General features: G+C 34.0%; 1 protein-coding gene across 1 annotated transcript in view; it reads left to right on the plus strand.

Moving 5' to 3' along the window:
- The window catches only part of LOC113391921 (serine proteinase stubble-like), a 45,856-nt gene that overhangs the window by 8,022 nt on the left and 23,259 nt on the right, over positions 1–14,575 (plus strand). Inside the window, exon 2 of the mRNA XM_064219486.1 lies at positions 11,430–11,689. Within this exon, the coding sequence (XP_064075556.1) occupies positions 11,473–11,689 (217 nt within the window). The 5' untranslated portion in view covers positions 11,430–11,472. The remainder of the gene's footprint in view (positions 1–11,429; positions 11,690–14,575) is intronic.

A 14,575-nucleotide genomic window follows, 5' to 3' on the forward strand; every position in this document is an offset into this window, starting at 1 on the left:
TGTTGTGAACCGGTTTGCGGTTTGAAGTTTCAGTTAGTGTAAAAGGCACAAGGGAGATGTATTGGTGACCGTGGCAATGTCTATGTGTAGCGGTGTCTATATACCAACACTTGCTCCATTTGTCCTGAGCTATTTTAAATAAATAATTTAAAACGAATTTATATAGAACTAGTTGAAACCGGCGCGGCGGCTTGGAACGCGTTTTCGGTGTTTGGTCGTAAGGTGTTACATGTAAAATCAAATCAAATCAAAATATACTTTATTCAAGTAGGCTTTTACTTTTTACTTTTGAATCGCCATTTAACAAACTATTTAAAGTAAAGCTACCACCGGTTCGGAATGTAGATTCTATCGAGAATCCAATGTTCTTCCTTGGGACCAGCTTGCTCTATAACAAATTTCATTGAATTTTTATATTGGTTTGCCCTTATAGCGTAACAAACAAACAGACAGAGTAATTTGCCATTTATATTATCAGAATAGATACTTTTTTTGTTACTTGAGTAATTGGATAATAAATTTAAGTGATTAGATATAGATTATAATATTGTAATAAATATTAAATTATTTACATTAATAATTATAATACAGTTACTCGTTAGAACGGTTTGTTTACAATTAACGGTCGTAACGGACCGAAACGGTTATAATGTCATCACGGATAACAAAATAGTTCTTAAATGTCATCGCCGTCCCACTATCAATTAATTCATTGATTCTATAATTAATTATTATTAATTATTAATATGAAATCATTCGAATCGTGATAGCGGAGTGGATTACTTGGAATTCTTTACTGAAAACCTTTTCAAATCCGATCAAGCAATTTACATATGTATTACAACAACCTCAAAACATCTTGGCTTAGGACTGTTCATATTCGTCACGGTAGCATGCGCAAGCGATCCCGTGGCGCCCGCCGAAAGACGGAGAGGGTACCGCTGGTTTTTTAGTGGGTAAACCCGGCGTACCTGGGCGCACTCGGCGTCCAGGGCTCCGGGGAGTCCCACACACACCCCCACCTTCCATCATGTGGGGGTAGCGCCTAACGCGTTTTTCCAGTGAGGAAAAAAAAAAAAGGACTGTTCATATTAAAGTCATGGATGATAATTTATTTCTGTGTCTACAAAAAATCTTTTACCAATAAAAAAAATAAAGGATTTTTATTGCTAAATAAAAGCTTTAAATTTAAAGGCTTTCTGAAGGCCCTGGGCCACAAAGGAGTGGCGGCCGCAATTAGTTATTTTGCAAATTAAATTGAACATTTTCATTTGTGTCAGTCAAGTATGACTTTGTATGAGTAACTAGTAACTGTAGTAAACAATAATATATTAAATTTGTTAAATATTCGGGATGTCTATTGCAGGGCCCTCTCTTGTAAAGGGCCCAGGGTAGTTGCCCCGGTGGAAACGTGGAAGGGCGCGTCTTCGTGACGGAACAGTAGAAAAAATCAAATTCTAATATGTACAAATCTTATACAATGTTTTAAATATGTGATATGTATAAATAATTGATATGTGTAGGTACTGTTATTAAATAATTAAAACGAGAAATTTGTTAATCGGAATTTTTTGGTAGAATTCACATTGAGATTTCCATGATTAATAATCACCTAATATGTTTTTTAATTAGGAATTAAAAATCGCCTAACGAAGGTACTTCATTCAGAAGTATACTCATCTACTTTGATTGTTTTAAAAAAAAAGGTTACATTACTAATAAGACTGTCGGGTGGATTTAAAATAAATATATAATATATTTAAAGAATGCTATAATTTTAATGGAAGTACTTCAAATAAATGTAAACAAAACCGCGATTGCCAAGCGTTGGTTAAGACGTGATCGACTTTGACATAGTTTAAGAAGTATCTTGTTGTAGAAGATATTATATTCAATGTTAAAATAAGTATAATAACAATAATATATATGGCAATAAGCTTGTTACCTCCGTCACGTAATGACGTAAGTCAAAAACGTAAACGCTTTATATTTGGTCTTTAACATATTGTGAAATTGGAAACAGTTTTGAGTAAAGAGCCAAGATGGCCCAAAGAGCCGAGATGGCCCAGTGGTTAGAACGCGTGCATCTTAACCGATGATTTCGGGTTCAAACCCAGGCAAGCACCACTGAATTTTCATGTGCTTAATTCGTGTTTATAATTCATCTCGTGCTCGGCGGTGAAGGAAAACATCGTGAGGAAACCTGCATGTGTCTAATTTCAACGAAATTCTGCCACATGTGTATTCCACCAACCCGCATTGGAGCAGCGTGGTGGAATATGCTCCAAAACCTTCTCCTCAAAGGGAGAGGAGGCCTTTAGCCCAGCAGTGGGAGATTTACAGGCTGCTAATGTATGTATGTATGTATGTTGTATTTTGGGTTGGAGGGTGTGCGAGTGAATGTTATTATAGGCACAAGGGATGTAACATCTTCGGCTCCAAGGTTGATGGCGCACTGACGTTGTAAGGGATGGTTAACTTTTCTTACATTTCTTACGTCTATGGTGAACACTTACCATCATATAGTCCACTTGACAGTATATCTACCTAATCTAAATAAAAAAAATAAGCCTAAAAAGTTTACAATTACATTATAGTTCCTAATAAACATACCATATTTTTATTAACAAGTCATTTGTATATTATCGCGCATCAACCAATAATGCTGAGGTGATTTCAAAAACATTAAATCCCAGAACTATTTCGGGCATGGCGGTGCACTTTCTCCTTCTCAGTCTCACGATACAATACGAAGTCAATCCAAAACGACGAGCATGCCTCATAACCCCGGGTTGCTATTATGAATGTCTGTTTAGAGAAGCTCAACAACTTTGTGATAGTCTTACCCGGTATTTATGAACTCAGTACACGGTAATCCACGTTCCGATCTTGTCTTTTGTGTTTTTTGAATCAAGCGTAATTTGAAAATGAATTGTGATTTTTTTTTTTTTGTAGTAATAGGGACGTAATCTCTATATAGTATAAAATAAAGTTTCGCTGTCTGTACAGTTAGATCTTTTAAACTACAGAATGCATTTTAATGCGGTTTACATATATGTTACCGGAAATGTATGAAATCTAGGAACTGTATACAAATCCTAGGAAATTTATATAATTCCGAAGCCTTTTAGGAAATGTATAAAATATTGTTTGAAAAATAATTTATTCCATAAATCGTATCATATTAGGAAATAAATTAAAAAAAAAATGCTTTCTGTAATAAAACACGTTGTTAAAATGAGAATATTAATTTTTATTAAAGCACTCGTTGAGACAACGACGTTCAGGAAACAATCCCCGCGTACCCATTGATACCTCAAATGTTTTACATTTTCGATTGCTATTTAGGAAATTGTACAGATTTCCTAGGAAATGTGTCTAGTATAACTTATTTTACACACTTCCGTGCGATTTTAGGAATTACATACATTTCTTAGAAATTGTATATAATTCCTAGATTTCATATATTTTCGGTAACATATATATATATATATAATACATGCATACCATATACATACCATAACAAAAAAATGAGGAGTTTCAATTTTACTAGTCGAAAAAAAAAAAAAAGTTTCTTTTTCGATTTGTTCTTCGATCTGAAAGTTGTATATATATCCTTATTGTACCCGAGTAAAGCCGGGGCGGATAGCTAGTATATAATAGTAAGCAGTAAATACAAACAAAAGTATACTACTGTTGAAAACCGCAGCTTAAAATACCTAAAAATCGCACGACCGACATTAGCCGCGCATCTTTGTTAACACGCATTCAAGTATATCATTTGCTACCTCTTCGTAATAGGAATAAAGGGTTATAGTCGTGAAATTATAATGCTAACGATTTTAATATCACGTCCGATATGTAAAAACGAATGCTATACACTAGTGTTTAGGGATTGCAATCCGGAAAAACGGATCCGGTAATCCGGCGGATCTGTCATCCTTATACGTCTACCGGATCCGGTGCTAGCAATTTTGGAGCAATTTTGGCAAAATGATAGAACTGTTGCATGAGTAGACACTTTAAATGCGCTTAATTGTTAAAAACTCTTTGATCTAGGCTTGATTAAATTACATCGTTAATGTACTGCAGAACATACTATCAGCACTGCTTAAAAAACTTCGGTTTTGATACTGAACTGATATTATTGGCATGAGCAAGAGTCATGGTCAAAGTAGGTAAGCTTATGAATTGTTATGAACAGCTGTGCTTCGCACATTAGCTATGATTAGCTATGGTCGATATTTTATATAAAAATAATGAAGAGAAGGCAGATGACCGCCTGGCAACAACGCCAACAATATCAAATGAATCAGATACAGATGATGAAGACACAACGAATGATGATGAACAAGGAGTTACAGTTACAATAACTGACCCTCGTCATCCTTATCTTTCTAAAGCAGAAGTAATTCTTAGATACAATGAGTTTCTTCAATAAGTGCGAAAAGTGGTAAAGCTTTTCAAAAGATTGTCTACTAAAAACGATATGTGACTGCAAACGTGTGTGACAGACGAATCAGGTAAAGAATAACGTCTTACTTTGGATTACCGCTAAGAACCTAATTATTTTTTTTTACCGTAAGTTGTTGAAACTATTTTTTTTTATTTATAATACAAACTCATTACTGTGGTAATTGCGCCACTCATTAGACAGATTTATCAAATAGTATTTAACTGAACCGATCCGGGCGGATCCGACCGCATCCGGCCTGATCGATGGGAATCCGGTCGAATCCGGCCGGACTGAAAATCACGCCGGATTGCAATCCCTACTAGTGTTTGATTACAGCGCTTATATTTATAAATAAATCATTTAACCATACATATAATGTTAATTCCATAGTAAGTTGTTAGGACTGGAAACTAATGGTTATCAGATTGTATGGTGTACTATAATACTTTACGAATAATATATTTGTAAAGAAAAACAAACGAATGTCACCTTTATTAGAACGTATGAATTTAAAGTTAGTTTTCTTAATCTATACTAGTATTATTAGCGCGAAAGTAACTCTATCTGTTCCTCTTTCACGGCCAAACCACAGAAACGAATTTGATGAAATTTTGTATAAAGTAGGCTTGATCTCCAAGAAAGGACATAGGCTACATTTTTCCCGTGAGCGATAACTAGTAAAACAAAAAATACAGCGAGAAATTATTGACAAAATATTAACACTAAACTAATCTCAGCAAATTATTTATTCAATTACATCAAGATAATATATTATAAAATATGTAACGTTAAATGTTACAAGCCGTAGCTGAAATATATTAGACGCGCGTGCGAAAGAGACAAGAATATTCATTACAGCGTAGACGGTAGGGTCAGCAGAAGGCACTAACTTTCACACATACAAACATGTAGCTAACGGTAACACTGACACACATAGCACGATACTGACCAAATTACCACAGATTAAACATACGATAAACTAAACTGTGTACAATTAAATACATAGATTAAATTTGTAATTACAGAGTATATTTAATAACGATAAAAGATTTACATTATACAGATACAAAATTTAAATATAATTACGTGCTATCATGACCGTCTTGAAAGGTGACCAAAAAGCTAGCAGTATTTGTTAATCGCATTTCGATAATTGGCAGAAACCAGCACCAGTTGATAATAACTGGACGTCGAATTATTTATTTACATTTATAGTTACGAGCCGTTAAAGATAGATACGTCATAACCATGCGACATTAAGCTTAGGAAACATTTTTGTATAGATATGCTTTTGCTTTGCTATACACAAATAAAAGTTAAAAATAGTTACTGTACAAATCATGAGAGCCGAGATGGCCTTAACCGATGTTTGCGGGTTCAAACCCAGGAAACCGTCACTGAATTTTCATGTGCTCGTGCTCGGCGGTGATGGAAAACATCATGAGGGGAAACCTGCATGTGTCTAATTTCAACGAAATTCTGCCACACGTGAATCCACCGATCCGCATTGAAGCAGCGTGGTGTAATATGCTCCAAACCATCTCCTCAAAGGGAGAGGAGCTCTTAGCCCAGCAGTAGGAAATTTACAGAATGTACATGTCGTTATTGTATAAATCATGACCGCGCAGAATGGTGGCAAAAATGCTAGCAGCATTTCCTGATTGAATCGCAATTCCGATCCTCTAGGCAAAAAATGAACCATTCGTTAAGTGTAGTGTGTGTATAATAAAAGCCTTATAACGTCTAGTTCAATGAAATTATTCTTAGAATCTTATATGACCCAGAAACAACAAACACATTCCATTACAAACGGACAAATATGGGTAAGAAATATAATATCTCTTGATCTGTATCGAAGTCGTCTCGTGGCTTAAAGCCGCAAGATTCATTGACACGAAATCAATCTGTCATCTACATATTTTCTTTTTTTTTGGCATAGATTGACGGAGCATATCGGCCACCTGATGGTAAGTGGTCACCACCGGCCATAGACAATGGCATTGTAATCAATATTAACCATTCCTTACATCGCCAATGCGCCCAACCTTGGGAACTAAGATATTATGTCCCTTGTGCCTGTAGTCTCACTGGCTCACTTACCTTTCAAACCGGAACCCAACAATACTAAGTACTGTTGTTTGGCGGTAGAATATCTGATGAGTGGGTAGTACCTACTCGGACGCTACCGCCAAGTAAATTTAGGTCAAACATGTAGAATACTTGAAACAAAATGTAATTATAACTTTACTATAAGAATAATGTACATATGGCAGAGCACTTCGACGAGAGTTTTTATATAATTAATGACTAAATTTAAAAGACAGAAACGATTCAAAACTTATTGTATAATTATTTAAAAAAAAATATTTGAATAAAGTAATTTCATTTCATTTCGTTTTAGCGGATTCAGATTTGGGATATGGTTAGCTGTCACTTAAATCCTTCGTATCGTTTCGTGTTTGGGTCGTAGACTGATAAGTCACGTTTCTGTGCAGCAAAAAAAACCGGCCAAGTGCTAGACGGACTCGTGCACGAAGGCTTCCGTACCATTATCTATAAAAATGCCAAAAAAATCATGTCTGTTGTATAGGAGCCCCCGTTAAATATTTATTTTATTTTAATTTAAATATTTTTTTAAGCGTCTACCTGTTGCCGTTATCTATATCGAGCAAAAACGAGCAAAAAAATCACGACTGTTGTGGGGGAGCCTATCTTAGAGAACGGCAACAGAAATACACCATCTGTGAAAATTTTAACGGTCTAACTATCATGGTTCCTGAGATACAGCCTGGTGAGAGACGGACGGACACCGGAGTCTTAGCAACAAAACGTTTTATCCTTTGGTTACGGAACCCAAAAAACAAAAAGAATTTCGTCACACGATAAGAATATCTTAAGTTAATACTTTCTTTAGCAACCTTAAATACATTAGCACTGTCAAAATTGTATCACTCATTACGAAAAAAAGCCTTTTAAAGAGATGTCAAGGCGGAGTGATTTTTCGTGTGTTTTTTGAAACAATTGTCCATAAAAGATAAAAAAAACTTCTCAAACCATTATCCATTCTGAGCGATATAAGCTTGTGAACTGAAATCTCAAAAGCACAGTAATCTTATATATAAAAATTGATATATATATATATATATATATATTTATATATATACATATATATATATATATATACATATATATATATATATATATATATACATATATATATATATTGACATCATCTTAGCCTCAAAGTATAGTAGCGCATCGGTGTTGTAAGGAATCCTTAGTAATATTATAAAGGCGAAAGTTTGTATGTTTGTATGTTTGTTACTCTTTCACGCAAAAGACTACTATATGGATTTCATAAAACTTTACAATAATATAGCTTATACATAGGCTAACCCTAAAACGCAAGCAAAGCCGCAAGCACTTACTAGTGGTTAAGACTTCTTAAAGACCCAATGTCTATGGGTGGTGACCACTTACCACCAAAGAATGAGAAAAAAAAATCTTTTGTAAAGCAAATTATGTGATGTACAAACATTTCACTTTTATAAACAGACGATAATAAAATTAAGCCTGTCTAGGTAGGTTACGCTGTACCGCTGTACCGCTAGGTAAATGAGGCGACCGTTACCGCGAGACCTTATCGTAAAAGATTATCTGTCGTAATACGTTTACTATACAGTTAAATTTTAAATGTTTCTGATATACGTTAGGAATCTCATTGTCCTTGAGTAGTTCTCAATTAAATTCTTAGTTTATTGGCTTTTTGCCAATGTCACGTAGGATGGAGAAGACACGAATGAAATTGATTGATACTTGAGAAGTTCTATAATATTTGACAGTACGTCAGAATAGCCTTCAGAGTTCGATTTTTTTTTTTTTATTTAATTTCCAACATCCACGGGCTCACAGTTGCCCGTGCATTTTTTTACATTTTACTTTTATAAATTTTGGCGTTATTTTATATTTTTACTGAACATCAGCAGATCTTCTCATCATCTGATCTGGACTACGAGCTTGTCGTCTTCTTGGAAGACGTGGCCCACACTGACTTTTATTTTCATTTTAAAATAATATATAAATAATCCGTAATAAATAATATATGATAATATATAAAAAATACTGTATATAGTAGATTTTTTTTATCCTATTTACTTCAATCTAGCGAGCCCTAGTTGACTTGAAATTTAGCATAGTTAATCTTTTCACGACAAAAATCTTTTATATTAACGTCCTATAAATATCCCACTGCTGGGCTAAGGCCTCCACTACCTTTGAGGAGAAGGTTTGGAGCATATTCCACCACGCTGCTCCAATGCGGGTTGGTGGATTCACATGTGGCAGAATTTCGTTGAAATTAGACACATGCAGGTTTCCTCGCGATGTTTTCCTTCAGCGCCGAGCACGAGATGAATTATAAACACAAATTAAGCACATGAAAATTCAGTGGTGCTTGCCTGAGTTTGAACCCGCAATCATCGGTTAAGATGCACGCGTTCTAACCACTTGGCCATCTCGGCGCATGAAAGCTTAAGAGAATATTTAATACTAAGATAGCATAAAAACTTACTAAGAGAATATTTTTGGTAATTTCAAACTTTAAAGGTCGGAAGTGAGACGGTTAAATTTTTATGAATTTTACCCGTACGAAGTCAAGACGGACAACTAGTGCACAATACAGTACCTAAAACTCTCTTAATATATACTAATGCATACATATTTACAAGTTTCGTTAAAGTAAATTGTCCTTATTACTGGCTTAAATATACCGCTATAAATACCGTTTTAAATATACTTTAGTAAAACCACAATTATTACCAATATCAAATATTAAAAAAAAATGTAATAATCGTTACACATTCGCAGGATATATTTTTTTGTATAAATACAAAATCATTACTAATAAAATTATAATAGTGTACGAAGCTTTAAGTTCAAGTATATTCTCGGGCAATGGCTCTATTCAAGGAGAACGGTCAGGAGTGTAATCCGCCATAATTCTATTATGAGACGGAATATAAATAAAAATCAGACTCATAACCGATATATCATATCTCATATCTCATAATTGTAGAGGTATTCTATAAAAAGAAACTCGAAACTCACTAAACACGAGCGTGAATTATAAGAATGTATTATGTGACATCTACTATGATAATTATACATTTTATACGATACACTTATCAAAATGACGTATCACAGGCTGTCAACGTTTATACGAAATAAATTCTTACAAAATTGCATTGCTGGTTTCACGATATTTAACGAAAGTAGTATTTAAATCGTTAAACTAGTTATAATTAAACGATTATGTTACGAAAATTGCACTTTAATTTATTGAGAAGCATGTAAAATTTGTATTGTTTAATTAATTTCTTATGACAATATTTTAGTTTCTGTTATGTGTCAGTAACGTTTGATTGCTTCCATTTCTATCGGATGACATATTTTCCTGACAAGAGCACAACATTGAAAAACTATGATAAACTTTGATATATCATATATCAATAATATAATTTCCTCCTCACTGAATTTTGGCCACGGTAGCTAATCTCAAACAAGTATCTAGTAAAAATCTGCGCAAGCGCATTTTTTGATGGGAGAGAGATTAAACCTCAGATCTTAGGCAAGGAATGTAAACTCTATTATCTTCTTAACTCCATTATTGTACTGTGGATTTGACTCGGGATTTGAACCCAAAATATCTTGATTTGCAGCTACATTATTTATCCTAACCACTGCACCAACGAGATATTAAAATCACACATAGTACTCGTACATACTTGTTTGGTAATATGATGTGGGCGGCACCCGTCTGGACAGGATAATACATTCCTTAACCAGTGAAAAAAATGTTGAATTTCGTGATCACTGAACAGTGTTTATCAAGAAGTTTTAGACGATAAAAAAAGTTGATCTTAACCAACTGTTAGTAGTATTCTTTGAGATAAAACTCAAAATCCATCGCAGAACACAAACAGAACGTGAAATATAAAAGTATGTCAGTGTTAAGGATACGAGTATCAAAATGGCGTATCACTGTCAATCGGTTGTCAACGTTTCCCGAATGTGATACGAAGTGAACTCTTACAGGTTTGCGTTGCTGCGCAAACTTTTTCATTTGTTACATTCGTCCAGTGTTGAAGGAAAAGGTCGTGATAAACCCTGCATGTGTCGGTTCTGATAGTGGATGCAACTTACATTGCAGTCATGTAGTCTTTAATCCAATGAAAGTAATTTATTATTTTGTCTGTACTCAAATACATTGTTAGTTCTGGCTGTCTATCAACGCACAGCAAAACTCTAATCATCATCAATATTTTTTTGATGATTGGCACATAACTCGACATATTATAACCTTGTCTACCTGTCGGTTTGAACGCGATAAGCTCAAAAATTAACGGCTGATTTTTTATTGGGCTGAATTATGAGGATTATTGTTGAAGATGTCAAAAAAAAATTATACTCTGATTTTTATTGGTGTGCAACGCGTTAACCAACAGAGCTATGGGTGTTACGATATAAACGTTTCATGTACTTTAACGAGTGGCTACTGATAGAATATAAAATTAAATCTTCTTAACAGACGAAAGCGTTTTCACTCAATGTTACAGGCAACTTTGACACGATTTAAAAACATAACATAACATAAACAGCCTGTAAATTTCCCACTGCTGGGCTAAGGCCTCCTCTCCCTTTGAGGAGAAGGTATGGAGCATATTCCACCACGCTGCTCCAATGCGGGTTGGTGGAATACACATGTGGCAGAATTTCGTTGAAATTAGACACATGCCGGTTTCCTCACGATGTTTTCCTTCACCGCCGAGCACGAGATGAATTATAAACACAAATTAAGCACACGAAAATTCAGTGGTGCCTGCCTGGGTTTGAACCCGAAATCATCGGTTAAGATGCATGCGTTCTAACCACTAGGCCATCTCATCGATTTAAAACAATATATCTTTTGTTTCAGAAACCTAAACAATGCAACGAAATTTATAGCGACGGACGACACAATGGGTCCACCTATCAACACCTGGCCTTACAGCCAGCCGCCCCTCGAGAGGGCAAAAGCGACTAGTGACAATAAAAAGTGCCTCGTAGTTAATATCGTTGACAATTTACGCACAGTAGGGATTAATTTTACATTTGCATTTATATTTTTACAAGTGTTTTCGAGTCTGAGTTCAGTGACCGCTGGCCCGGTTATATTGAATCTGGACTATTTGCAAGGTAATGTAAATTTCCTTTATTTTTATTTTTTATCTGTGTTAAGTCCATTTTTTGTTAGCATAAGTTTGACTTTGAAATGTATTCATAAATTCACTATATCGTTGATTATTAAAATAATATCAAGTGAAGTCATATGAAATACTGTCCTGTTTGTGTTGTATTTATATACATACGTATATTATTATTTAGTATATCACGTCTGTACATTCTTGATGTTTCAGTCGGTTTTATTAAATACTCCGTCCCCGATCTCCATGAAAAAGAGTATTTATGTCCCCACCAATTTTATATTTAGAACCATATACATAGGTATATTTTATATATATCTATATTTATTACAAATATAATAAATACTATAAATTAAACTACTTATATCTTGTTTTAGTTCTAATAAAAAAATATTCAAAATTCAAAACGTCACTGTCCCACGAGCTCATAAATAATACCATAGCTTATTCAAGTTCTCGACCAACGATGACATCGTCAATTAAATGTCAAAATTGTTTATTTGTTTTTCTTTTTACCGTAATACATAAAGGCTATAGATTTGAGCATTGATTTAAAGCTTTATTCTGTAAGGATAAACTCGAAACTACAGTACGCCAAACAGCAATACATAGTTGTGTTCCGCTTGGTGGAGCATTGGCGATGTAATGAATGATTAACATTTCTTACAGCGGCTATATCTATCGGCAGTGACCACTTACCATCAGGTGGACGCATAGCTATACTATGAAAAAACCACGAGCATGATATGACAGAATGATATGTGACATAGACTATAATAAATAAACATTTATAGGATACACGTATCAAAATGGCGTATCACATTTATTCGGTCGTCAACATTTCATTAGTGAAATACAAAGTGAATCGTACAGAATCGCACTGCTGTTCTGTATGAACTCGCTTCGTATCTCACTAGTGAAATAAAAATAATATGACTTACGATTACAGGCTATTACTATGTTTATATGTTATAAATATGTTATTATTATAGTCGATGTCTAACTTTGTACTTTATGTCATTGTAAGAAAGGCAGGATACATAACATAACATAGACAGCCTATAAATTTCCCACTGCCGGGCTAAGGCCTCCTCTCCCTTTGAGGAGAAGGTTTGGAGCATATTCCAACAAGCTGCTCCAATGCGGGTTGGTCGAATACACATGTGGCAGAATTTCGTTGAAATTAGACACATGTAGGTTTCCTCACGATGTTTTCCTTCACCGCCGAGCACGAGATGAATTATAAACACGAATTAAGCACATGAAAATTCAGTGGTGCTTGCCTGGGTTTGAACCCGAAATCATCGGTTAAGATGCACGCGTTCTAACCACTGGGCCATCTCGGTATCTGAAGGCAGGATATTTGGTGGAAATAACTATTTGTTTATTATACAAATGCCCAAACAAAGAGTGTCTTGTTTTACTTGATTCACGTATTTATGTGAATTTATTTAATTTACCTTTACTTTTAAATTACCGAACAGATTCGTACGTATGGGCTATCATTATAACCCTTACATCATTCAAATATACAATGGCTTTAAATTAAATCATTTATTCTTTCATGCTAGTCTAGTTTAATTTTTTATTTTTAAGATTTTTTTTCTTTTTTAATTCAAACTGACACATCTGTCCGTTACGTTACAGGTGAATTCAATTAAAAAAACTATAACATTTGTTATGTAACCCATGCAAGGTTTTTGCTTCGATCTGTTTCTTTAAGGAAAATGTTATATATATATTTTTATGTCGTTTTTATTTCGTTAATGTCAAATTAAATTACTGAATGTTCATCTTTATTAGAATGACAGATTGACAGCACTAATTATTTGGTAAAAAACAAATATAAATGCTTAAGCTGAGGACAGACAAGCGACACTCGGTGAATTTATTATTCTGTTCATTGCAGTATTTTATTAGGAACTATTTCAGAAATGTTTCAATCATGATATATCAAGAGAAAAACTTTACATACTTGTTGAACTGAAATTTCTTTTATCTCAAAATCTACATACAAAATTATAATACAATACATTCACATACAATAGTCACGTCAAAATGTTTTCACATTGTCACACTTTTACTTAAAATTGTACGTATAATAGACGAATTCGTTCCACGAAGTTGGACGTTGTCGTCGCCATTTTGAAATTCACTTACACTTTTACACAGATAAATAAAATGAAAATAATTATGAATCGAGAGTTGTTTTTTTATTATACAAAAGTTACCTTAATCGTTATAATGTTAATTCATAATAAATTATTATAATTTTGTATTGAATATATTCTTATGTAGAAAAACTCTTTCGTATTAGGCATGTCATTAGATAGGCTCTTTAGATAAGTTTGATTGAAGATAAAAAGTTAGTGCGATTTTGATCAAATCTAAGTTTCGCATTATTATTATAATTAAATATTTATATTATAAAGATTGAAAATTGATTTAAAAGCCTTTATATTAGGAAATAAAAAAAAACACTATTTATAAAGCAGATTAAATCTCAGTAGTTCTCGCCCGGACGCAATAACTAATCTCAGTATATTGCTGTCACTTTAAAGTCTCGTTTAACTACCAATTACTGTTACAGAGTCGTCAGTCAGAGACCTTTAACATAACCTTCTGTCGTACTGTCAAACAATCAAAGACAATGAGGTTTACACATAGACAATATTAATACTCTTCACTAATGTTATCACCGCTCTGATCGTCATTTGCATTTACGAAATGAACTATTCCGTGTTCTTAATTCAAAATGATCAAAGTTTTATTATACGAGTAGGATGGCGTGTCATTTAAAACTAATTTATCTGTCTTCGTGTGTTTCCCAAACTTTCACTTGCATTTGGGTCGAATGTGTCACATTAGAGGATCTTCT

Source organism: Vanessa tameamea, chromosome 28, assembly GCF_037043105.1.
Source record: "Vanessa tameamea isolate UH-Manoa-2023 chromosome 28, ilVanTame1 primary haplotype, whole genome shotgun sequence".
In the NCBI taxonomy this organism is placed as follows: domain Eukaryota; kingdom Metazoa; phylum Arthropoda; class Insecta; order Lepidoptera; family Nymphalidae; genus Vanessa; species Vanessa tameamea.